General features: G+C 47.3%; 1 protein-coding gene across 4 annotated transcripts; it reads left to right on the forward strand.

Moving 5' to 3' along the window:
* Positions 1-25582, forward strand: ATP2C2 (ATPase secretory pathway Ca2+ transporting 2). Of its 4 annotated transcripts, none has more exons than XM_058846053.1 (27): positions 1-151; positions 5219-5374; positions 5968-6084; positions 7751-7840; positions 9058-9093; positions 9180-9241; positions 10404-10512; positions 10589-10738; positions 11102-11170; positions 11487-11562; positions 11743-11809; positions 12945-13069; positions 14914-15011; positions 15715-15816; positions 16654-16743; positions 18111-18212; positions 18773-18929; positions 20526-20696; positions 21025-21122; positions 21210-21260; positions 21799-21965; positions 22615-22683; positions 22766-22882; positions 23396-23543; positions 24127-24222; positions 24536-24677; positions 25328-25582. In XM_058846053.1, the coding sequence occupies exons 1-27, from the start codon at positions 56-58 to the stop codon at positions 25438-25440; spliced, it is 2874 nt and encodes a 957-aa protein (XP_058702036.1). In that variant the 5' UTR covers positions 1-55; the 3' UTR covers positions 25441-25582. The 4 variants fall into 4 exon arrangements, with proteins under 4 accessions (XP_058702036.1, XP_058702037.1, XP_058702038.1 ...); XM_058846054.1 differs by having other exon boundaries at positions 5219-5329; XM_058846055.1 differs by lacking the exon at positions 1-151 and adding an exon at positions 2906-2981.
* The last annotated feature ends 523 nt before the right edge of the window (positions 25583-26105 follow it).

The following is a 26105-nucleotide window of genomic DNA, read 5'->3' on the forward strand; positions in this document are numbered from 1 at the left end:
CCGAGCTCCGCGGAGCCGGAGCCAGCCCTGCCGCTGCTCCCAACCCGCGGCGAAGATGGGCGAAGGGATTGTCACCAAACTCTTCCAGAAAAGGTCGCTCCTCCGCTTGGTGCAGAAATATCAGCCCCTGGGAAGCGGCGAGGAAGAGGAGGTGAGGAATTCTCGTGCCTCTCGCCTGGCCGTGCTGCAATAGTTTGTGTAATTGGGGTTGGTTTTGTCTGCTTTGTCCCGCCGGTAACTCGGGATCGCTGCGCTCTCGCTCTCTGCGGGCAGCCGGGGATGAGCTGGGTGCTGCTTGCCAGGGTCACGGAGCCACGGGCAGCCCTGCTTGGACCGTATGCAGTTACCCAAGGGCACAGAGCTGGGGCCCGAATCCTGCCCAGGAGCGGTGTTCCCTGCTCCGAGGAGCTTCCAAGAGCTTGGGAGTGCCCTGGAGTGCCGTGGGAGCTCTGGAGGGTGGGCACAACGGGGGAAATGGAGACCCCAGGGTACCCCTGACCCCAGGGTACCCCTGACCCCAGGGTACCCCTGCCACGAGTGCTGCTCCCTGCAGAGGGGCTGTGAGCCTCGGGCAGTCAGGGCTGGTAACCAGCAGCCAAGGAGAGTTTTGGCTCAGATCTGCAGAGTCCATGTGGAAATATCGCTTCCCTTTCCTGAAAAATGCTGCTCTGCTGTCCACTCCCTGCTCTCACTGCCTGTCCTCGGTGCAGATGGAGTGGCCAGTGGTGGTTTGGGTGACATATTTGCTGTTCTTCTTGGGGTTTTGCCACAGAATCTTCCAGTCTGGGATTGTCTGATTATTTGCACAGTACAAGGTTTCCGTGGCTCAAGCCCCATTTTTTCCCCACGTGGCAGATTGGTTGGGTGCTCTGCCACGTGAACCCCAATCATCTAATTCCTTCAGCAAGCAGGGTTAGCCCTTGCTCCCATCCCAATGGGCTCCATCCACACACCTGGAGAGATTCATGTGCTTTTCCTGACTGACTGAGGCCTTTCCCAAATATCATTTCAGCTAATCCCATTTTTGGGATCAAAAATGTGTGGGGTGGGTCACCGTTACAGGGAGGAGACAGATGAGGCATTGAACTCTTACCCTGTGCAGGGCACCGGGTGATGCTGCTCTGCACTGCTCACCCAGAGCTCAAAATCCCAGGAAAAAAGAGATCTTGATGAGGTTACAGAAAGTCCCTGTAAGCTGGCTTGGTGGGAAGCTGAGATTTCTGATTGCACGTAGGCAGGAGGCCGTTGGCAATTAGGCTGGCTTGTTCTTAGGCTGCACCATTTATGCTGTGCCAAAATAAATAGTGACAGGTATTTACTTCCAAATCTAAACCCCTCTTGGATTTTAGCTCTGGTGCTTGCAGAGAGTGGTCTGTGTATAACAGGAGAGGGAGGTGAGGAGAGCTTTGGCATTGGGCAGGAAGTAGACAGCAGTGTAAAATGAAAATAAGAACTTGGTAAATCAAGAACTTATTATCAGAGTATGATTTAGGCTGGTAAATTACTCATTTGTTCCCTACTTGATGGCATTTTGCTTCTTTACTTGCAGAGCACTTTCAACCTTATAAATATTTTGGTCAAAGCACTGTGCTGGGCCATAAAGGTGTGATTCCAGGTGATCTGATGGGACTCCAGGCAGGATAAATGCCCAAACTGGGCTGGGAAGGACAGCCCCAGTGCTGTCACTGTGGGGTGATGGCCAGTTCACCTGTGGCCATGGCGTTACCTGGAGATGGCAGGGCACTCACCTGGCACATCAAACACACACCCAGCCTGTGTCCAGACTCTGCTGTGCATGCTTGAACTCCTTTCCTGCAGTGCCCCATTCAGAACCAGGGGAATTTTTGTGGGGCTGGTTTACACTTTACAAGAATTATGTGTTTCCTACAGAAATCTGAAGAACAAAGATTTTTTCTTCCCAGCATGCCAGCATGTGTGCACATTCACAGTCACACGTGCCTGTGTGTGTGAAAGTGGGAGAAAATCCTGGGCACTGCTTCCTCACATCCCCGTTTCCCTCTGACCACGCACCAGCATCACCCCAGTGGACACAGTCCAGGGCAGGATTCTCAAGGGGCTGCAGCTGGCTGCCTCAAATCAGCTTTACTGCAAAACCTGTGGCCTTTTGAACAATCCAAGGGACGATTTTGAATTTTTTATCTCAAGCAGGGGGACCAGATCTTTGTTTTGTGTAAAAAACATTGGAATTCTGTTGACAGATGTTCAAACAGGGGAGTGGGAAATGTGTGGGAGGTGCAGAAATCATGGTGGTGGTGGGAAAGAGCTGGGAGCTTGGATAGAGAAGCAAGGCAGCTCCTCACCTGAAGAGCTGAGGGTTGCCCTAGTCTGCATTCTGGATTTTGCCTGCACCCTTGGAACATGGGTCTTTTTACCTGCCATGTCCACCCCCAAAAAAAAATTAAAAAAAAAAAATGTAAAAGGCTTTGGAGAGAATGGTTTGATTTATTTATTGCATTTTTGGCAGGGATAAAGTTTAATGTTTGGAAGGGCTTCATGTAGACTAAATAAACCAGCCCACTCTGGATTGCAGTCCATTAACTGCAAAATCCAAAGTAACCTAAGACAGGGAAAAGAATATGCAAAGCCTCAGCAGAGGCAGAGGTAGGGGAAAATCCCGAGAACTGATATTTTGGGCTGTTTGCCAGAGTACACAAAAAGGGCTGTGTGCTCTGCAGAAAGCCCCACGCTCGCTTTCTTCCACATGGGCTGCTGGGCGGCACAATCGATGGATTGTTCTGGGATGAGGGATGCTCAGCTACCTCCAAGGTGGCTCCCAGCCACACCAGCTGCTCTTTGCAGCCTCCAGTATCTCCTGATCTTGCAAAGCAGTAGATAAACTGATATCTCCCCTTTTGTTATTTCTTCCTGCCCTGCTGTATGGAGTCTGTGCTCTTGTGCCGAAAGGATAAAGGTTATAAAAGTAAATGGATGTTGTGGATAACCCACATCTGCTTTACAAGGTAAATACAAAAGCATTTATAGAAGGTAAATACAAAGCATAAATATGAAAGGGAGGAGAGGTGTGTTCATGAAGGGGTTTGCACAGGACACTGCCTGGTGCCCCATATCCTCGGGGTGTGATGGGATTGGGGCACAGGGGCTCTGCAGAGGCAGCACATGCAGAGGAGGAGGGAGACAGGGCCCCACTGATGCATTTCCAAGCTGTGCATTTCAGGGGCTGCTCTGGTGGGAAAAGCTGGGCCAGGTTCATGAAGGGAAATCCCTTACAGGTGTAGGCTCAGCAGTGCAAGCTAGCTCATCCCAATAAAGCTGTTCCTGTCACAACAGCCCCTGGCTGGGAGCAGGGAGCTGCCAGCATTTCTAGAGAAACCACAGAGGGCTCAGCCACATCCAGAGCCTTTGTCATTTATTTCCTCCACACCTTTTTGAAGGTAAATATTGCTGATAGAGCTGGGCCCTGTTGCCTTGCTGCCGCTGGGGACTGCAGGCATGTTATCCTCGTGTCCGGGTCTCTTCCTGCCCTCCAGCTGCTCCCATTAAAATTTAAACTCCTCCAGGGCAGAGCTGTACCTTGATACCTGTGTGTGTGTCACCTGCAGCACAGAGGAGCCTGGAGAGGCCACATTAACCAGGGTGGCAGTGAATTCAGGGATGTGTCTATCCATGGCAGTCCTCTGTTTTCTTCCCACTTCCATCTCCCTAAGTGGCTCTTGGGGTTTCAGTGGCTGGATGTCAACAAAGCTACAGGGAACTGATGAATTTGTACAGCCAGGACACCCAAACAGGGCTATAAATCATGACTTTTAAACGTGGAAGGGGTATTTTTGTCCCTTCTCAAGAGGTCTCTTAAGGAGATGTGGAAATGAGGGTGATGTTCAGTGCTAGGATGGCTCCAAAAGGGGAGCAGCTTCTTTGGGCTATATGGGGCCACCAGCTTGAGGGAAATGTGGGAGCAGAAAAATCCGTGGAGATCTTGGGCAAATTGCTGGGGGTTTGGGAAGGCAGGTTGTTCCTGGGACAAAATGGTTTCTAAATGAGCCCTGCCCAGAGCAAGGGGTCCCAGCAGACTCCTGTGCTTTTCCACTGGGAGCAGGGGGCTGCTGGCATCCCTCGTGTTGGCAGCTGAGCTGTGGGTCAGGAAATGGCCATAAAAAGAGGCTGAAACAGATGGATATGGATAAAGCCTGTTCCAGGAGCAGGGCTTAGAGATGTTCTGAGCTCTCCAGAAACCCCAAGACTGAAACCAACCCCACGAGAGAACAGCCGAGGACATCTTCAGCATTTATGATTTTCTGCATTTATCCCGGGCTTTAGATTGCAAAGCACTGGATGTTCCTAGAAAGCTCCTGAGTATTCAAGGGAGGGCCAAGTCCCTAAATACCACTGCAGGAGGATGGGCCAGACCTGAGTGCATCCCACAGAAACATTCCAGGGTGCTGGGAGCTGGTGCTAAATGCCTGCCATGTTCTCTGGGGCTTCCTTTCTTAATGAACACACACTCTTGTGCTTTATGAATGAAGGTAAAAGGGAATGGAACTCCTGTCCCTTGGGAAGGGTGAGATTTCTCCCTCTCTGTTCAGCCTGTCACAGTGATCACAGTGCCTTCAGCGTGGGCCTGGCACAGATTTGGGGAATGCTGCTGCTCTGGGAGGTGCATTTTAGAGAAGGAGATGAAGGAAATTGAAAGGGAGAGGTTGGGATGCTGTTAAGGGCTTGGGATGCCTGGATGGGGCAGGAAGGGTTGATCCTGCCTGGAGGCAGCTGCAGAGTCAGCAGTGGAGCAAAACAGCCCTGGACACAGGAGGGGAGATTTTGCTTCTCCTTCTGGCTCACATTTCCAGCTCACGTTTTCAGTTCAGATATTGTGTTTTTTACAAGGGCAAAGTTGTTTTCCTTGCTCTGAGCATCGAGTCGGAGCTGTGAGACACTGGCATGGGACAGAGCTCCTCTCGGGCAGGACCCCCCAAACATCACAAACCTGTCCTGATCAGCACCCTGAGCTTCTCTCTTTGGTTCCTCTGCCCCTAGGAGAACATGTCCCTGCCTTGGAGGCTGCCATCAGGATTAATTAGAGCTGCTATTGGAGCGCTGAGATTCGGGAAGTGCTGTAGGGACTGAAGGTGCCCAGCTGGCAAGGAGAGGGAAGGGAGTGGGATTAAGGGAAGGAGCAAGGAATGCTGCAAAGCTTGAATTAACACTGCTCTCACCTAACGATGGCTTTGCCGTGTTCACACAGCCCGGCCAGGAGTGCGAGCTGACAATAATCGAGCAGGAGAAGGAGGTGGCAGTCCTGCCCCCGAAGGACGCCTGTAAATGCCACAAGGAGGACTTGGCAAGAGCTCTAAATGTAAGGATTTGTCTTTGGGAATGTGGGATCTGCCTGTGGGAAGAGGTGAGCTGCAGAATCAGTCTTTAATTGGCTTGTAAATTCCTGGAGTGCCCAATTCCTCTGCCTTTTTTGTGGGATGAATCCTCTCCTTGCCTGGGCTCGAGGGTTCCCACCGTCAGGGAAAGCTTTAGTGCTTGGCTATATTTCGGTTTCTGACCTCAGTATTTTTTAAATCCAGGCAGAGTAGATTTTATCCCTTCTGATTTTGTTCCCTTTGAATTTTGTCAGGGTGTATTTATTTTTACTTTCTCTTTAAATACACAGTGCAACCAGAAATTACTTTTTTTTCTTTTACTGCTTTAGATTTCTAATTTGTCATCTATGATATAATTTCTCCCTTCTGGAAATACACTTTTTGTTTTTTTAATTACTTTGTGCTTACTTTATGGGTTTCTGTGGTAGTTGATGGTAATATTTTATAGTTTAACAAAATTACATATTTAAAGAGAAAAACAACAGGTTTATTTTTGCATGTGGGACTGAGCCGTGAAGACCTTACCTAGTGTGCTTGTAGGGGTTTAATATAAATTTGATATAAGTTTTCTAGAACTATAATAGGAACAGTTTGGGTTGGGTTTGGGTTTTTTCCCCTCTAGGTTGATTTACAGACTGGACTCTCTGAGTGTTCCGTGCTCCAGCGCCGGTCAAAACACGGCTGGAATGAATTTTCAGTAGAGAACACAGAGCCAATATGGAAGAAATATCTGGACCAGGTAAGGATTTTCTGCACAGATCCTCATTTCTTGGCAAAACCAAAACCTGGCTGGCTTTCTCTGAGTGTGTGTTTGCAATGAAATATTCAGGGTTTCTGCTTCCAGAGACTTGGAACAGGCTGTGCCCTGGACACAGGAACGGCTCCTTCTCCTGGCAAAACCATTGTGAGTTCCTCTGCAGCTCACTGAGGGTGCAGATAACATCTTCAAACAGAAATGAACCTTTTTATCTCCACACAACCCACAAATCAAACCCTGGAGATCAGGGCCTGATTGCTGGAGCATATTTATTCCCTTTAAGGCAAGTGATAACATCATGAGGGGTTTGAGGAGAGCCAGTGGCAGCTGGAAGATGCTCTGATTTTGGCTGTCCCTCCAGAAAAGGGAGAGCTGTGGAGCTCAGGGGAGTTTTAGGGTCTCTATCAGTGATACACCAGTGCCATAAATGGTGCCATGTGCTGTTGACATCCACAGCTGCCCCCAAAAGCCAGGCAGAAGGTGATAACTGTTTCCTTCTCTTTCCCCAGACAAGTTATTCTTGAATTCTGCTTTTATTATTATTTCTCATCAGTGTTTAATGTATCTTTCACCTCTCTTTGAGAACTTTTAACCAGACAAGAAGGGCCTTTTGTTTATTTGTTTGGTTCTATTTTTAATTTCCAACCAGTGATTTGACTGATCTTGTTTAGTCGAATCACAAGGATTTGAGCTGCTTTGAAAGACTTCAGTTTTATTTCATGGTTTATCCCTTTTTTTTTTGATGTGATTGATATTCTTTAAGCTTTTGGTAATCATCATTAAATCTTCCCAAGGATTCTTTTATTCCTGATAAAAAATGAGATGGTGTTTTTTCTTCTGCTCAGCCTTAAGAGCCAGTTTCTCCTACAGGAACACCAAAGGGATTCTTTGGTGCATCTCTGATCCTCCTGCAACCTTTTGGTGCCTCTGGTCCTGCACTTGAGCATCAGCCCTCAGCAGCCCCTTGCTGTGGCTTTGTCCAGCTGCTAATTTTGTAAACATCCCCTTTGCCTTGGTTTTCTAAAGAGAAATGGAGGGACTTTCACCTTTGGATCCAGCCAGGAATAAATTTAAGCCCTGGCTTTCCTACTGAGCATCACCACACATCTGTTGCACAAAGCAGGCAGATTTATCTTTCTAAGTCCTTTCCATCAATTCCCACATCAGTTAAACAGAGCTGTAATTTTCTCAGGTAAGAAAAGGGGCCTCAAAATCTCTGTTTAAAAGTGAAACAAGCGAGCTTCTGATTTCCACAGCCCTGGGTCCCGTGAAGATTTGAGGAGATTAATTAAAGAAGAAATGAAAAAGAAGAAAAAGAGGATTTCTGGTTTCAGATTCTAAAAATACAGTAAAGTTTTTGTTTGTCCTTATTGTGCACCTAAGAAGCTTTTGGAATCAGCTCTGTGCTGTGTGTCTGCAGAGGGGAGCACTGCCTGTGCAAAAAGGGGAAAAGTGGGGAGATTGGTGTGTTTTGGTGTGACCTGTGTCCTGCTGGTCCCCAAGGCCACGTGGGGCCAGGAAGCCCAGAAACCTGGCCACGATGCAAGGGGTGTCCCTGCAGCCAAAGCACACAGGGAGCCTTCCTGCTGGGGTCTGCAGCCAGCTCAGCTTCAGCGCCTCTCATCCCACATGCTTCTCCTTTTCTCAGTTCAAAAACCCCCTCATCCTCCTGCTGCTGGCCTCGGCTTTAGTCAGCGTCATCACCAAGGAGTACGAGGACGCCGCCAGCATCACCATGGTGGGTGTCACCTGTCCTGGGTCACCCTGGTATGTGACACCTGTCCTTTGTCCCCATGGTGGGTGTCACCTGTCCTGGGTCACCCTGGTATGTGACACCTGTCCTTTGTCCCCATGGTGGGTGTCACCTGTCTCCTGTCCCTATGGTGGGTGTCACCTGTCCTGTCACACCTGTCCTTTGTCCCCATGGTGGGTGTCACCTGTCCTGGGTCACCCTGGTATGTGACACCTGTCCTTTGTCCCCGTGGTGGGTGTCACCTGTCCTGGGTCACCCTGGTATGTGACACCTGTCCTTTGTCCCCATGGTGGGTGTCACCTGTCCTGGGTCACCCTGGTATGTGACACCTGTCCTTTGTCCCCATGGTGGGTGTCACCTGTCCCCTGTCCCTATGGTGGGTGTCACCTGTCCTGTGACACCTGTCCTTTGTCCCCATGGTGGGTGTCACCTGTCCACATGGTGGGTGTCACCTGTCTCCTGTCCCCATGGTGGGTGTCCCCTGTCCCCTGTCCCTGTAGTGAGTGTCACCTGTCCCCATGGTGGGTGTCCCCTGTCCCCCATCCCCATGGTGGGTGTCACCTGTCCCCATGGTGTGTGTCCCCTGTCCCCTGTCCCCATGGTGGGTGTCCCCTGTCCCCATGGTGGGTGTCCCCTGTCCCCGTGGTGGCTGTCACCTGTCACCTGTCCCCATGGTGGGTGTCACCTGTCCACATGGTGGGTGTCACCTGTCACCTGTCCCTATGGTGGGTGTCACCTGTCCCCATGGTGGCTGTCCCCTGTCCCCATGGTGGCTGTCACCTGTCACCTGTCCCCATGGTGGCTGTCACCTGTCCCTTGTCCCCATGGTGGGTGTCACCTGTCCTGTGTCACCTGTCCCTTGTCCCCATGGTGGGTGTCACCTGTCCTGTGTCACCTGTCTCCTGTCCCCATGGTGGGTGTCCCCTGTCCCCTGTCCCCATGGTGGGTGTCCCCTGTCCCCATGGTGGGTGTCCCCTGTCCCCTGTCCCCATGGTGTGTGTCCCCTGTCCCCTGTCCCCATGGTGGGTGTCCCCTGTCCCCTGTTCCCATGGTGGGTGTCCCCTGTCCCCTGTCCCCGTGGTGGGTGTCCCCTGTCCCCTGTCCCCATGGTGGGTGTCCCCTGTCCCCTGTCCCCTGTCCCCGTGCTGGTGTCCCCAGCCCATCTCTCAGTGCCCACACGTGTACCTCCCCTCTGTTCCCAGGCTGTGCTCATCGTGGTCACCGTGGCCTTCATCCAGGTGGGTTCTGCAGAGCTCTGCTCCGTGGCCATGGCTGCCAGGAAAGAGACCTCTCCTGTAACTCGTCCTTCTTGTCCTTTTGAAAGGAATATCGCTCGGAAAAGTCCCTGGAAGAGCTCAACAAGCTGGTGCCCCCCGAGTGCAACTGGTGAGAGGTGGCTGCAGCAGGGGGTCAGCAGGGAGTGGGGCTGAGAGGGCAGGACAAGCAGGAGAAGAAAATTATTCCAGGCTGTTGTGCACATAATGAGAAGAACCCGGTCTCGGGAGGGGTGGCAACGTGAATGGGCGCAGCTCCAGGTCACAGGGAAAAGGGATGAAATAATCAGTGTTGATCAGAAATTATTTGTTTAATGATTAGGGAAAAAATTAGAAAAATTAGAAAAATAAGGAGTAAGCACCCTGTGCAATTGAATAAATGCTAAGAGACAGGAGGCCCCCAGAAAAATCCTGCTCTACATCCCTGCAGCATCCTGTGTGTCACTGTCTGCCTGGGCAGGAAAAACCTCACCTGTGTATATATTTTTTGCTTTAGGGTATTTTTTTCCCCCCAGGAGATGGGCACAAAGCAGCCCCTGAGTGCAGGTGGGATGGGGTTCCTGTCCTACCTGTGCTGCACACACGTGTGACAGGCACAGCCAGGTCACAGCCCATGGAGCAGCTGCAGGGTGCCTCAGACACCGCTCTCCCCACAGCTTTGATGTTTGTTATCAGTGCTGAAGATGACAAGAAACGTTTTTCCTATTTGTGTCTTTGCAAATCAGTTTTATTGTGGCCAACAGAAATAAGTTGTGAGGCTCGGGGAAACCTTGCCCTGCCAAAGAGGTGTGGGGTTTTCCTCTGGTCCAAAGTTCACCCTGGAGCTTACAAACCCCACTGTTGGTTCTTTCTTTATTTATGATAGGACACCAGGAGCATCCAACTGCCTGGAAGGCTCCACTTTGGATGCAATAGTGGAATGCCAGGGGTAATTCTAGCTTTAAAAAGTCTCTTTTTAGGTTCAAGAATCTGCAATTCATTATTTAAAGCATGAAAGCACAACTTCTTATTGCTCCTCTACTGTATAATGTTGAAGTCACTTCTGAAATGTAAATCACCCATAACCTGCCCATCTGTTTATGAATTAAAACCGAGCCCAAACTGAACATAATCCTCTGCTCAGTGGTATGAAGATTTTCTGTTCTTATTTACATTGGAAGTTCTCTGGGGCAAGGCTTCTTGCTCTCTTGCCAGCCACATTCCCAAGCTTGCAGAAGGAATGAAAACATCACAGCCTGGTTCCCTTTCTCCTTTTTTCCATTTGCCTCGTGCAGCTTAAGGGAAGGAAAACTGCAGCACCTTCTAGCACGAGAGCTGGTGCCTGGAGATATCATCTACCTGTCTGTGGGGGACAGGGTTCCTGCAGACCTCAGGCTCATCGAGGTAAATACAGCTGCAAACGAGCCTGGCTGGGAAATTCCTTGTCTTAACAGTGCCAGAAATGCGTCTTTATAATTAGGTTACAGATCTGCTGGTGGATGAATCCAGTTTTACTGGAGAAGCTGAGCCTTGCAACAAGACTGACAGTGTGCTGCAGGAAGCTGGGGACATCACCACGCTGAGCAATGTGGTTTTCATGGGGACCCTGGTGCGGTACGGGAAGGGAAAAGTGAGTCCTGACATCACTGATCATTTCCTGAGTGTTAATTACAGATTCTTTTGGTGTGGCCATGGAGTGACAGGAAGAAGTGAATGACAGAGGGCAGGGTTAAATGGGATATTGGGAATAAATCCTTCCCTGGGAGGGTGGGGAGCCCTGGCACAGGTGTCCAGAGAAGCTGTGGCTGCCCCTGGATCCCTGGAAGTGTCCAAGGCCAGGCTGGACAGGGCTTGGAGCAGCCTGGGACAGTGGAAGGTGTCCCTGCCCATGGCAGGGGGTGGAACTGGATGGGCTTAATGTCCCTTCCAACCCAAACCAGCCTGGGGTCCTCTAGGTTTTTCCACCTCCATCTCTCTTCTCCCCTTTTTTCAGGGCGTGGTTATTGGCACGGGTGAAAATTCCCAGTTTGGCGAGGTGTTCAAGATGATGCAGGCTGAGGAGGTAACGCAGTCCCTGTCTGGGGAAATTTTGGATGTCCTGGATGAAAGTTTGTGGGCAGGAGCAGTGGCAGGATTCAATGCACTGGGTTCAGTCCTGCTCCTGCCACAAAATGCCACAAAATGTGAGTGAGGGACAAGTGTCTGCAGGGAAGGACAGGGCAGGCTGTGCCTGTTGGAGGGTCGAGGGTGGGAAGAGCACAAGGCAGCTGCAGGCACCTGGTGTGGACAGCCAGGCTGTGTGGGTCACTCACTCGGGGCTGAGCAGCTCCTCACCCCACACAACAGCCCAAGCAGAACCAGCAATCTGATTTTTCCAGACTCCCAAGACACCTCTGCAGAAGAGCATGGACAGGCTGGGGAAGCAGCTCACCCTGTTCTCCTTTGGGATAATCGGTGAGTGGGGTGCCAGGCTCACGCTGGCACGGCTGGCTCTGGGACCCCTCTGCTCTCCCAAAAGCACTCGTGGGTCTGCCTTACCTGGACTTGGCAGTTTGGTTGTACAACAGCAGCTAAAACACGTTAGGGATTTTTGAAATTCTTTTTTTGATCAGATCATTTACCCCCCCCCCCCAGGTTTGATAATGCTCATTGGCTGGTGGCAGGGGAAGCGTCTCCTCAGCATGTTCACCATTGGAGTCAGGTGAGCACTGGAGAGCCCTTTTCTCTTTGATTTCCAATAAAATGTCCCAAGGAATTCCCTGTTAAAAAAAATGGACATGTCACATATGAGATCTTGAGTAAAACCTTTCATAAATACATATTTATCATGCACTGGCAAAATTAATGTGAGGTTTAAACAAAGTGGAGAAAAACAAAACCAAGCTTGTGGGTTTATTTAATTTTGTAAACTGTTGTCTTGAAAATCTTCACTGGCATCTCTCCCTCATCCTGCTGTGAATGCCCTTTCCTATCTGTGCTATGAATTTAGTGGGAATGTACCAGCAGCAAATATTACTCTTTTCCCACTGGATTTACATCCCAAGAAAGGAATGCACATCTCATACAGCATAAAAAAAACATGCACATCTTCTTAACCAAACACGGTAAAAAATGTGTTTTCAGTAGTGCCCATAAAACCTGTTGGTGCTGTCATGGCTCTAAAATCAATTCTTAAAAACAACAAGTGTCCTGTGGAAAGCCAAAAAACAGAGAAGCCAAAGTGACTCAGTGCCACCTTCCTGTGACCCAGGGGGATGTGGTGGCAAAGGAAAGTGGTTAATCCTGAGTTTTGGAGGGCAGGTTATGGTTTTGTAAGGTCTCCTTCTGCACATGCCTAGAAGCATTCAGAGTTTTCCAAGGAATAGCTAATATTGAATATACAGACTGTGGCTGGATTTTTCCAGCATATCAGGTGTTGCAGGTTTTGGTGGTGGGGACATTTGGGGAGCTGGTTCTGACCCCCCAGTGTGGGGTAAGAGAGGAGGTGAGGGCCAGGAGCCAGTGGCTAACGTGAGCCCTGATGCCAAGGAATATTCAACTCCCATCCTCAGAAAGTTAAATAAATGAAATTAAATCCAGCCTCTAAATCCCTGCTTAGCCAGAAATTACTGCTCTTTGGCAATGTAAAGAAGAAAAATAACTGCTCTGTCAAAATCATCCAGGAAAAGGTCAAAGGGCTGGATAAATATCCCACTTTTGTGTTTGCAGTGTGCCAGGGGTCCCAGTGGTTATCCCCTTCAGACCCTCAGGAAAGCTCAGCCCTGGGAATGTCCCTTTGGGTCAGTACTCGTGCTTTGGTCCCCGTGTTGAGGCTGTTGTGTCTCTGCTGTCCCCAGCCTGGCCGTGGCTGCCATCCCCGAGGGCCTTCCCATCGTGGTCACCGTCACCCTGGTGCTGGGAGTGCTGCGCATGGCCAAGAGAAAGGTGATTGTGAAGAAGCTGCCCATAGTAGAAACCCTAGGTAAGGCTGCAAAGGGGCCCCAAGGCTTGGTTACCTGCCAGGATCCAAAATCTGAGCTGGACAGCCACAGGCTGGCCTCAGGAGCCTTGGTCTGATCCAGAAATATTAATTTGGAACAGGCTTACTGGGACAGAGCAACCCACTCAGAATTAAATATATTTTCTACCCTGTGTTTCTCACCCTTTTCCCTTGTTTTGGTGGTATGAGCACAAACATTTGCTTGGAATGGTGCAACCCAGCCCACAGCAAGCAGAGCCCCTCTGCAGACACACAGTGGGTTAAAATCTTTGTTCCTCCTTCCTCTCCATGCTCTGGGATCCTCCTGCAGATCCACCTTGTCCACCTCTTCAGTTTTTTTGGATAAAAAACCTCCCAGCCCCTCAAGTCAAGCTTGGCAGCACGAATAAAGCCATTTATCCCTCTGCAGGCTGGGTGGCCATCTCCCTGATATCCAAAGAGTCACGGAGAGAGGAGCAGAGGGGACCTTGAGAAGGCGCCCAGCACATCCTCACAGCTGCAGGGCACAACAAACCGGGGTGGAATTGTCCTTCCACCTCCCCTTTCCTTTCATTTGTCCCTTACTCCCAGGTGGCTGTACTCCAGGCTTGGCTGCTGTGCCCTGGCTCAGGGTAGCAGGGATCTGGAGGGGGAGACACGGTGTCTGTGTAGCACCACTCATTAAATGCACAATAAATATCAAACCTGCTCCGTGCACCTCCCAAAATCTGCTGCACAGCCGGATCCTGCAGCTAAAACCTGTCCTCGTGGGAAACACTGCTATTGTTTGAGCTGCCCTTGTTTGTTCTGCAGTTAAGGAATCTTATCACCCTGATTTTATTGTCTCTGCCCTGACCCAGGACATCTGAAACAGCTTTTCCCTCGTGAGGGAATTCGTTCTGGTAGGGCTGCACCCACAGAGGCAGAACTGCAGGTGCAGAAAAGGCACAGCCAAAACTGTCAAACTTCTGAAAAGGAGAAAAACAATCCTTCTTTGATGATTTTTTTTTTATTATTTAATTAATTAAATTTATTTTTTTATTATTTTTATTATTCAATTAATTTAAAAATTAGATATTGCTCTCAGCTAATCCTTCCAAAGCGCGATTCATTTCATTGCATCCCAATCTGCTTTATTTTCTCTCTAGGCTTTTCCCTGGAGGTCATTGTGCTGATGGGGTCTGTGCCTGAGCACTGTGACCACCTCCAGAGCCAGGGAAGATATTCACACTCAGGAGGGAGCTGGATTCTTGTTTTGTATTAATTTCCCTCCTTCCTGGGAGATGAAATTATCTGCAAAGTGGTGGCTCTGCTACTTCACCCTTTTGTGGTGTTCTGTAAATGGGCTCTGGAAAAGAGTGCTTTACTGGATCAGGACTGGCACAAAGCAGAGCAAAGGGGCAGTTTCTCCTCTTAGATGCCCACCTTTGAGTATTTTTTGTAACAGTCTTTCAGCCATCTCCTGATGGTTGACGCTGAGGCAGGGAAGGGCTGCTATTCCTGATTTACAGGAACAAGGCTCAATTGGCAGAGTGGGAATTGGATCTGTATTTTTGGGACACAGCAGCTGCTCTGTTGTGTGATATTGCCACTCAGGAACAGTGACCAAGACAATGTGACCCTCTTCAGGTGTGCCCTGCCACACCTCACACCCAAGTGATGCTCACAATGCCCCAGTGTGCACCAATCCTTTCCTTCCCTGTTAGGGAGCTCATGCATTCCTTGATCTTTTCTCCCTTTTCCCGGCGCAGTTTAAACAAAATTAGTGAAACTTGCGTTCCTTCTTCTCAATCTGCTTGCTGGGCTGCATTATCTATCAGTTCTGACCAGAGCCATGCCTGCCCCAGGTTGCTGCAATGTCATCTGCTCGGATAAGACGGGCACCCTGACTGCCAACGAGATGACGGTGACCCGGCTGCTGAGCTCGGACGGCTGCCAGGCAGAGGTAGGGATGAGGAGCTATTCCAGCCTTTCCTGCTGGAAGCCAGCAGCACTGAATTTGCCTTTGGGCTGCTTACACCCAAACGAGGGAGGCTGGCCAGCCCCAAACCAAGCACGTTCCATAAAGAGAAGGGATTTTTGCAGCCCTGGGGACAAGCAGAGGTGGGGCTGAGGGTATAAAAACTGCTCAGGTACCACAGAGATGTTCATTGCCATAACCTGCTGTTCCCTGAAGCTCTTATAAATACTGAAACCTGCCACTGACCCATCTCCTGTAGGAATATTTATTGTAAGAGCAGCTTCCTTCTCTGCTTGGTTCCTTCCTCTCTGTGCAAAATGAGGGAAAATGCAAAAAGTGAGGCAGGGACAGGGCAGTCAGCAGGAGGGCAGGGCTTGAACAAACCCAGTGAACAAACCCACTGCTGCCAAAGGTCTGCATCTCTCTCCTGAGCTGCAGGAGACTTCTGGAATCACGACAAACAAGTTCCCTATAGGACAAATTGACTCCTTTTGTCCCCCAAAAGCCATTTTAATGTAATATTGTCACTGTCTGCAGCCTTTCCTTTAAGCATTGCTTTGAGAGAGAAAGAAGAATCACTGCACTCCTTCAAAATGAAAATTTTCTCGAGTGCAGCCCCCTGCACACATCTGTAGTCCAGCCCTGCCTGGGAAAGGGGAAATTTCCCATCTCTCTCTCCCTCCCTCAGGTCAGTGGGGTGGGCTACAATGGAGAAGGAAATGTTTATCTTCTGCCATCCAAGGAGATCCTTAAAGACTTCTCCAACATCTCTATTGGGAAACTTGTAGAGGTAAGTATAAATTATGGACCACCTTATCCTAGTCACATTCAATTTTCAGTTGCACAAATAACTTTGGATAATTAGGGGAAAAAAACCACACTTTTGTAATTCTAAAATGGACTGTCTTGCTAAAACATTCTCATGGGAAGACTGAGTGTGATGTTATTTCTGAAGCTTAGGAGTGAAAGGCAGTGATCATAAGACATGGAGAGACCAGAGCCATCAGCTTCAGGAGTCAATGATATTCTGGGTAAAAATACAATTCCAGCAGAAGACAGACCAATACATTTTACCATGTTCAGGTTTTTAATGTGCACAGTTTCTAGACATTAGCCAGCTACACAGTCAGTTTATAAATTTATTGTGATGTTCTCTGGGTTTCGTGTCAGATTTACATAAAATTTTGAACATTCTGCTGTAGGCTAAAGCGGGTGTTTGGGTGGTGAAATGATTTGAGCTGGAATCTCAAATGGAGATTAGGTCTTGTTTTATTCATACTGCACATTACAAACAATAGTAGGAGAGACTGAGCTTTCATTTTCATGATCTATCAAGCTCATTAGCTGTATCTCATGTTTTCTTGATGTTAATTTATCCAAAGCATAACATTTTACCAAAATACCGGTGTGTGTTATGGATTAAGTGGCTTTAGAAAACACAAGGACTGATCTCAAGTGATGCTGCTGCGGAGAAACCTTTTCCCAAAACTTTTGGGATGTGGCTCCTTTCATTCCCCAATCTCCCATCATTTCATTTAAAGAATGAATTTAAATTCATTCATTAAACTCATTGCTGTGACTTCAGCAATGATAAAAACAGCTCATGCAAACCTGTCCTTTTCTCCAGGCTGGCTGTGTGGTCAATAACGCCGTGATCAGGAAAAACAGTGTGATAGGACAACCCACAGAAGGAGCTCTCATTGCCCTGGCAATGAAGGTAAGATCCTCAGAGTTTAACATTTTTCCTGCAATTCAAATAAATAAATAAACAAAAGCTGGATTTGTGAGGTCTGGCAGCAGAGTGAGACTGCTTTAAATTCCCCAGACCGGTTTTAGTCCTCGCTTGTCTCCTGTGCCCAAGGTCGCAGATGTTACCTCTCCTGGTCAGCCTTTAGTCATGGGCAAACACTTGAGCTCCTGTGCTGACAGCAGTCATTGTTTGGCTTGGTTAATCCTGCAGTTAGGCTGGGTAATGCATTTCTTTTGGGCTCAGACAGGACAGCCTTTTTTATATTTCCTGCACGTGCCAGTGAAGAGTCTCCAGCAGAAAAACAAGAGTTGAAAAGGGCAGGAACAGATTGCATGGCAGAGGGTCACCCTCATTTTGGGTCATCTGCTGGATTTTACTTTTTCCTAGCCATGCTTATGTAAAACAAGATGTTTTTTATGAATACTGCACTCACACTCGCAGGCAGAGCTGTGACACACCTCAAGTGTCACCTCCTCGGTGTCACCCAGCCTGTGGCCTCAGCCCTCGGGTGGGCTGTGAAGCACAGGAGGTCCCTGATGAAATCATGCCCCTGCAAACATCTGGTCTGACCTCCTGCTTTTAAAGCTCATAATTCTCTAGCAGTGAAATCACCATTTTTAATTTTTTCTTTTCAAACAATGGCATTTCATTTCCCCAAATGCTGAGTCAAAACCTTCCTCCTGCTCTGGAATTCAGTAGCCAAGCAATAGTAGAATATGAGGGAGGCTGTCTTTCCTACTTTTCTTTTTAATGTTTTGGTTTGGTGGGAGCTGGGGACAAAGGTGACCAAAAGCAGCTTCCAGTCTCTCCCACTTCACCTGGAACACCCACACACTCTGCTGGAGCAGGACTGTATTGATTTGGTCTGAAAGGTTTTGCTGTGAATTGCTTTCTGAGTGTAATTCATCAGGAAATAATTCAAAACCACATCCACGATTGACCATTCTGGATGGTTGCTGGGAAATAACCCAGAAAAGAAACCCAGGAATCTGCTGCACCCATTGCTTTGCCATAGGTTTAGGGAATGCACTTGATCCTCCTTTGACCCAAAGCCTCACAAAAAGGCAGGGCAGCTCACTAATTCTTTAAAAACTTATGACATTTGAAGCATGATTCAAATGCCAGTTCAATTTATCCCATATCAGGCACACCAAAAGGAAAAAAAAATTGTTTGAAATATGAATTTTGCTCTCCTCGTGTTTTCTCTTGAGCTCTGTGGTATTTGACAGCCTGGAAAGGCACAGTCAGCAGTCAATCCTTATGATATGGAAAATATATCCAGGTTTTGGCAGTGTCCAGCCTTACAGTGCTCTTTTTGTTTTCCCTTGCATCAGATGGAATTAGCTGACATAAAGGACATTTATGTAAGAAAGAAGGAAATTCCATTCAGCTCAGAGCAGAAGTGGATGGCTGTGAAATGCACACTGAAAAATCAGGTAAAGCAAGCAGAGGCAGGGGCTGGTTTCGTGTTTCTAATTGTGCACCTCAACAATGGGCATGAAATGGTATCTCCTCAGCAAATAATGTTTTCAGGAGTTAACTATGTCGGGAGAAAATGGAACAAACCTCAAAATTCCCAGCTTGGGTGGATTTTTAGCTCATAAAACTGTGTTTGAATGGGAGGAGGGAATACTTCTCATACAGTGGTTCAAGCAGGAAAACAAAAGCTCTTCAGAGATAACTGACAGGGAGAGAGAGGTCTGGTGTTTGGGACAAGAGGTTGGCCCTTTATCCTTACTGGGTTAAGGAGCTCATTTTGGCTGATATTATGCTCTGGTTTAAAAACTCACCAACCTTTTCATTACCATGCTGTCTGTGAGGGCATGAAAAATGGCCAGAGCAAAAATATGCCATCCTATCCATAATATATGCTTCTGGGCATCTCTTGAAACAGGTAAAAGAGGAAACGGGATCTTTTCTACCCACAGTTAAAGACTCATTCATTTAAAATGTGCTCCTCTTCTTGGATAAAGTGTACTCTCTCCTTGCTTTAAAGGATCAGGAGGATATTTACTTTATGAAAGGAGCATTTGAAGAAGTCATCCAGCACTGCACCCTGTACAACAGTGGTGGCATCTCGTTGTCACTCACGCCCCAGCAAAAAGCCCTCTACCAGCAGGAAGAAAAGCGGATGGGCTCCTCAGGACTTCGAGGTCAGTCCTTAGTGCCCATGTCCCTTCAGCTTACAGGTTACCTGGCCTGAAACTTTCCTGCTCTGTCTGGTTAGGATGGGCAGAGGCTCAGTCCTCACACAATCACAGGCTGGTTTGGGATGAGAGGACATTAAAGCTCATCTCATTCCCACCCCTGCCATGGGCAGGGACACCTTCCACTGTCCCAGAGTGCTCCAAGTCCCATCCAGCCTGGCCTTGGGCACTGCCAGGGATCCAGGGGCAGCCACAGCTTCTCTGGGTAATCCTTGCCGGGTCCTCAGCACCTTTACTGGGAATAATTTCTTCCTAATATCCAATCTAAATCTCCCTTGTTTCATCTTAAAGCCCTGAGTTCTTAGGACCACTTTCATGATCTCTTCCCAGCATTTGTCAGAGTGCCAAGGGCTGTGTCTTAGGTCTGCTAGCTGATATTTTTTGTTTTGTTTTGTTGGGTTTAAATTAATGAGTTTGAAAGGAACTGAAAACAAGCCCAGGAAATGTGAATGTTTCTGTTCCATGGAGTGCTGTGGTTGTCTGGGATACGCTCGGGGTGATGCGCTGGAGCGCTTTGTGCTGGGCCCGATCTAAGCACTGCTCTGCCAAGGTTTGGTTTTGGAGAAGACAGCAACAAGAAGCCATTCTGAAAGGAGTTCCAAACACGGATTTGGGCACTGAGATTTCTGTTTGAAGCTCAGTTCAATCCTTTGTTAGGCCCAAATCTCTCGATCTCCTGATCCCAACTGCCCACAGGAGTTTTACACACGAGTCACCTCCTTCATCACCAGAAACATCCCCTCAGAACATCTCAGACTTTCACACAGTGACACAGACACCATTCCCAGGTTGTAAGGAGACGAGGACAAGCCTTGGCAGCTGCATCTGGAGGATGGTGAAGTTAATGGACAGATTCTCCCACCCTGTGTCCTGTGGTTAGGAACTCCTGTGCAGTGCTTGATTTACAATATCCAAATCATCTGCCCTCGTGGCAATGGCAAATTACTGCTCTGAAGGGAAGTGATTAATTCAGACAGCTGCTGCAGCTTTTGATTCCATCATCAAAGCAACACTGACATGAACCCCTGGCAAAATATCCTTGAGTGATTTAAGGATGATTGAATGCTAACGGGTGTGCACCAGGAACAGAGACAAAATGTTCAGAGCCTGCATGTTTACATGATGGGAGTTTCACTGGTTTAACTGAATTTACATTTCACATTTTTAGCTTTTAAAAAAAGTGTAAGTTTTTGCAGGAATGCTATTGTTTAACTTACTAGTTTAATAGTATCTGGTTTAATATAACACTGTCCAGATCTAATCCATCTGCATTTAGGGGAAGACGTGGTAGAGAAAAATGAGAAAGAAGGAAATCCTAAGAGAAACATGTCAAACAGAAATGCTGTCATTCAGAGAAACTATTATTTAGTGGACTGAATTTTTGTGTCTATATAAGATCTGATTGTAATGACTAAAGATCTGCTTTTAATGACTTTTTCTGCTGGAAAACAGGCAATTTAATATCTTCTCTAAATATTGCTTTTAAAGCATGTCATCATTAACAATTTACTCTTGTCCTCTTTTTCTCCCTTCTGTTACTAGTCCTTGCTTTGGCTTCAGGTCCAGAACTTGGCAAACTAACATTTCTAGGTCTGGTTGGAATAATTGATCCCCCAAGGGCTGGAGTGAGGGAAGCTGTTCAAGTCCTGTTTGAGTCTGGTGTGGCAGTGAAGATGGTCACTGGAGATGCCCTGGAAACGGCTGTGGCTATAGGTACCAAACTTTGCAGCTTTCCTGGGAGTCTGTGGTGTGTCTGTCACATCAGCCAAGTGTTTTATCCCTTAATAACCAACTTTAGCATCATTTTTGTGTGTGCAGTAAAGGCTTTAAAGGTCACTGAGTTTTTGCTTTTGCATTCAAACAAATGTTAAATGGAGTATAGAGCAGCTATGAACTCTGAGCCGAAATCCAGTAAATAGATTCCACTATTTTAGCACCAGAAATGGCAAAATCTCAGTGTAAGGCTCTTAAAATACACAGATAACATTGCTAGGATTATAGAATCCACTAATATTTAGAGTGCTGTCTCTTTTCTTTGCAGGACAGAATATTGGTCTCTGCAATGGGAAGCTGAAAGCCATGTCTGGGGAAGAGCTGGACCAACTGGCAGAGGCAGAACTCTCCTCCACTGTCCAAAATGTAATGGCTTTGATTACATAAAAAAGCCTATTTCCAATAACTTCCATCTAATACGAGATTATATTTTGTCTTTTTTTTGTCTTTCAGGTTTCCATTTTCTTCAGAACAAGTCCAAAACACAAATTAAAAATAATAAAGGTACTAAGAGCCTCTGAAATTCATTGTACAGCTCACAAAAATGAGGGGGAGGGAGCCTCAGTTCTCTTGATGATCTGTTCTTCCCCAGCAGCATCAGCTCAAAGTAAAGAACTGTAAAACCCCAGCTAGAGCACTGGTTTCTCTGAAAGTATTAGCTGTGGAATTGGACTCAATGATCCTTGTGGGTCCTTTCCAACTCAGGATATTTTATGATTTTATGGTGTTTCTTGCAACTCTGGGCCTGGGCATACAAAAGTAAAACTAGTGAGGTATTAGCAGCTATAACATCAGGAGAATAATTTCTGAGGGTTGTATTACCCTCTGCTAACTTCTGCTGGAGTTGTGAGTTTCCCCGTACTCCTGAAAAAGCAGTCTCCTAATTGTTGTTCTGAGTTTTGTCCTCAGTGTGGTGCCGAGTGTGTTTCACCCTCAGAGTCAAGCAGAGCTTCTGACCTTTCAGTGCAGAAAGAGCAAAGCAAATAGTACAGCCCCTGAAATTGCCAGCACGGCTTGTTTGTGCTCTGTGCTCTGCCCACAGGCCTTGCAGAGGGCTGGTGCTGTGGTGGCAATGACAGGGGATGGTGTCAACGATGCCGTGGCCCTGAAATCCGCGGATATCGGGATCGCCATGGGACAAGCGGGGACAGACGTCAGCAAGGAGGCTGCCAACATGATCCTCGTGGATGATGACTTCTCAAAAGTCATGTAGGTTTAGAGATTTCTCTCACTCTTCAGCTCTTTTCTGGCTGCCCACTGCAGAGAGCCTGTTGTGTGAATGGAAGTTCCTGAAGTGGAGAGCCCCAGGGTGGCTCTGACTCGTCTTTGGTTGCACAAAGACTTTCCTTCCAAGTGGTGCTGACCAAGCCACCTTTCACCTGAAAGCTTTTCTCACTGCTGTAGCTAGCTGGGGATCTGAGAGCACCTAGAAGACTGGGTAGATCAGAGCTTTTTTTTCTGATCAAAATTGGGCTCAATGATCCTGGAGGTGTTTTCTAACCTTTATGGTTCTGCCTCGTGCTCTGCCTCATCCAGGAAGCTGAGAGGAAAAACATAATTTGCAATGCTCTGTTGGTTCATAACAACAGGGAGAGTGGGCAGGGTACAGTGAGTATAAAAATAGGGCCCAGGCCTGCTTTATGAACCAGAACCTGGCCACATGACCCAGGTTTTCAGATCTACTCCTTGATAGAGGAATTCTAAGTGAGAAGCTTCACTGAGAACCTCCTGAGCTGGGCTCTGAATTTCCACTGAAATAAGGGCTACAAAAGACAATTTGTGTTTTGAGTGTCACGGGGAGCTCAGTGTAAAACAGTGTGAGTGCTCTTGACTTAATGAACTCCCCTCTGCCTTCCAGGAATGCAATAGAAGAGGGAAAGGGAATATTTTACAACATAAAAAATTTTGTCCGGTTCCAGTTGAGCACGTAAGTTCCTGTTTGCTTCAGCTCCTGTGAAAGCACCTTCGGGGTGAGGCCCTGCAGAATAATATTCTTCTGTGCTTTGCAGGAGTATTTCAGCTTTGAGCCTAATTACCCTGTCAACAGTGCTCAACCTACCAAATCCACTCAATGCTATGCAGATCTTATGGATCAACATCATCATGGATGGGCCGCCAGCACAGAGGTATGGAAGAGTCCCATGAGCAAAGTAATCTTGGGTTTAATATGTCTGAATTTGGCCAAGGAACACAAACTGTTGTGATTCCTCATCAAGCATCAGTGGCTCAATGAGCTGCACTTTTGTTCCCTCCTGGTCTTGCAAAAAGCACTTCACCTTTACTTGAAGTTTTCTCTATTTTCCTGTTTTATGGTGGAATCACTGAACTGTTCCATTTTTTGGCTAGGAATGGCCTGTCATCCTGAAAATATCAATTGCTGGTAGAATGGCCAGGGAATAGTGGGGATGTGCCCCAAAATCACAAGACTTAGGAACCTCATCCAACTGCTAATTACAGCTAAATTCAATTACAGCACACTCTCACAGTTAGCCCTCACTCTGGGGTGGGATACTGGCCTGATGATTTAATGTTGGTCCTTATGTCACCTTGCTTAAATATTCATGCTGCATTCCAAAGAACTGCATCCTCCAGCTCCATCCTGCTTTAATTAACACATCCTCCGCTTCTCTTGGAGGCAGTTTGGGGGTTGAACCTGTTGACAGGGACACCATCAAGCAGCCCCCCCGCTGCATCACAGACACCATCCTCAGCAAATCCCTGATCCTGAAAATCTTCATGTCAGCACTCATCATCATCAGCGGAACCCTCTTTGTCTTCTGGAAGGAGGTGAGGGAAATCTGCGCTCAGATCTTGTTTCCATCAGGGTGGGTGGAGCACAAAGTGAGGGCAGTTTCTGAAGGACATGAGAAGGACTTTCTGGAACCCATCCCACGGGGAAGGATCAGTGTGGGCAGAGGGCTGAGAAAGCAGGGTCGGCTCCCAGCCCTGCTCCTGCCTCCCTCTGTTACCTCCAATTTGGTCCTTCCAGTCTAGGATGGGAAACCTATTATTTGATGTGACTTCAATACTTTAAGGGACTTTTCACCTCTAGCTTTCCATTTTCCCAGCAGAAAACGCCAAGTACAATGGATTGCTGTTGGTACTTTCAGTTTCAGTAATTTAATATACAATGTTCTTTACTCAAAGTCCACATCAGTTTAAGAATTTAAAATACAGTTGATAACATCATAAACTTTAAAATTAGCAGAGAGAACTGAATGCCACCTCTAATAACTAGAACTAGATATATTCCTTTGTTTTACTACCCTGTGATTTGACTGGGTTCATTAAAGGGAACATTTAATTCTTCTATTGAATTGGTGTATTTTTGTAAGGTTAAACTAACCCCTGAATTTTTGTGTGCTTCTAGAATCCAAAAGGAGGCATAACTCCTCGAACCACAACGATGACTTTTACCTGTTTTGTGTTTTTTGACCTCTTCAATGCCCTGACGTGTCGCTCTCAGGTGAGATGGCTCTGTCAGCAGTAATTTCTTGTCTCAAATCACAAACATAAACATTAGAATACCAGCATTTTGCATAGTAAGGGGTTTTTTTAATGTTATTTAATGTAGTATGAGTTTTATCAACTTTTTATATGGATAAAATTATCCATCACAGTTCAAGTACAACTACACTTTCAATTACACAGCTCTAAGTTTGTGTTTCTGTAACTTAAAAAGTAATGGAGATGAAATGTAAAGAAACAGGGTGACATTTAGCTCCAACAGAGATTGGGAAACGTTACTTTTTTAACTTTTTTTTTTGGCCTTTTTCTAGACAAAGTTGATATTTGAAATCGGCTTTTTCCGAAACCGCATGTTCTTGTATTCCGTGCTTGGGTCATTTTTGGGACAGCTGGCTGTTATCTACATCCCTCCACTACAAAAGATCTTCCAGACAGAGAATTTAGGAGTGTTAGGTAAGTTGCAAAATAAATAATGGTTTGTTTTGGGTTTGTTTGTTTTTTTTTCCTTAAAGTGATTTAGAAAGCAGCTGCCATTCCCATTTTGCTCTGTTGGCTCCCAACACATCACTGGCAGGGGAAATCAACCAACAACTCCCATCTCTGTATTTACACTTGGCTGTACCCAAATAGTAGTAGTTTTTTAATATTATCCCAGCTTAGATTCAGAATTTTGATTTACTGCACATAAATGCAAGTAAATTGAGACATGCCAAGATTCTTCAGCTCTGTATATTTCTCAGATCATTATGAAGACACTCCCTTTGGAAAGAGCTGGGTTCAACTTCAACTTCCCAGATGAAATGGGACAGATTTTAATTTAAATCCGCAAACTGCACCCTACCACACAGTGTTCCATCTCCATTAGGCTGTTGTAGTGAGCAGGGGGCAGGGATCCCAAATGATTTCTGTTTCCACCCTCCAAGGGGACTGTCCCAGCTGTGGCTGGCCCTTGTGTTGCTGCAGTGGTGTCCCTAATTCTCAGCTGGCAAGGGCACAGCGAGGCCACCAGCTCAGGGGTTCAGCAGCACAATTCCCAGCTGCAGGAAAGCCCTGGGCTGTGACTCCTGCCCAGCTGAGCTCACCTCCACTCCCTCCTGTCCCAGACCTGCTGTTCCTCACCGGCCTGGCTTCCTCAGTGTTCGTCGTGTCCGAGCTCGTCAAACTCTGTGAAAAGCGCTGCTGCCACCCAAAGCACACAAAGGGATGTCACAACTGACTGAGACTGCTCTCAAATACACTTGGAACAGAGCTGTGATGCTGGATAATCCCAATACGTGCTTTGTCACCCACACTTCTTTCCTGAAGGTACTCAAATGCATCTGCACCCACAGCCCTTGCACCAGAGACTCTTCTACCCACTCCACGTGAGCTGCCTGCAGAAACCTCCGGAGTGGCTCCTGGTTTAACCCAAGAGCAGCTGTATTTGTGTAACACTGATCTGTGTTACAGGAGGCTGTGCTAGTCCCAGGCAAAAGAAGAGTTTCACACCTGTACAGAAAAATCTATTGTGCATAAACTGAGATTTTATTTATTTAAATCAAAATCGTTTTTGTTAATAAAATCTACATTTTAAAATGCTGCTGACAAGTATCTGAGTGAGACTCGTGATTCAGACACATCCTTTAATGTTTAGTTAGAAGAGTGGATAAGACCTGCCCTGAAGCATTTCTTTTCCTTCAATTTATAGTGTTTGTGGATTCCCAGATATCCAGGCTTGACTCAGCAAGGCTTTCAAGGAAGCAGTGGGGAGCTGACAGAGCAAGGAGCTGAAGCGAACCCTCAGCTGTCAGTTTTTGTACCTGTGTGACCGACAGGAGAAAAAGGGAAGGCTGATCAGACCCAACACTCAGCAGTGGATGGATTTAATGGGGAAGGGACTCA

Source organism: Poecile atricapillus, chromosome 10 (genome assembly GCF_030490865.1).
Source record: "Poecile atricapillus isolate bPoeAtr1 chromosome 10, bPoeAtr1.hap1, whole genome shotgun sequence".
NCBI classification, from domain to species: Eukaryota; Metazoa; Chordata; class Aves; order Passeriformes; family Paridae; genus Poecile; species Poecile atricapillus.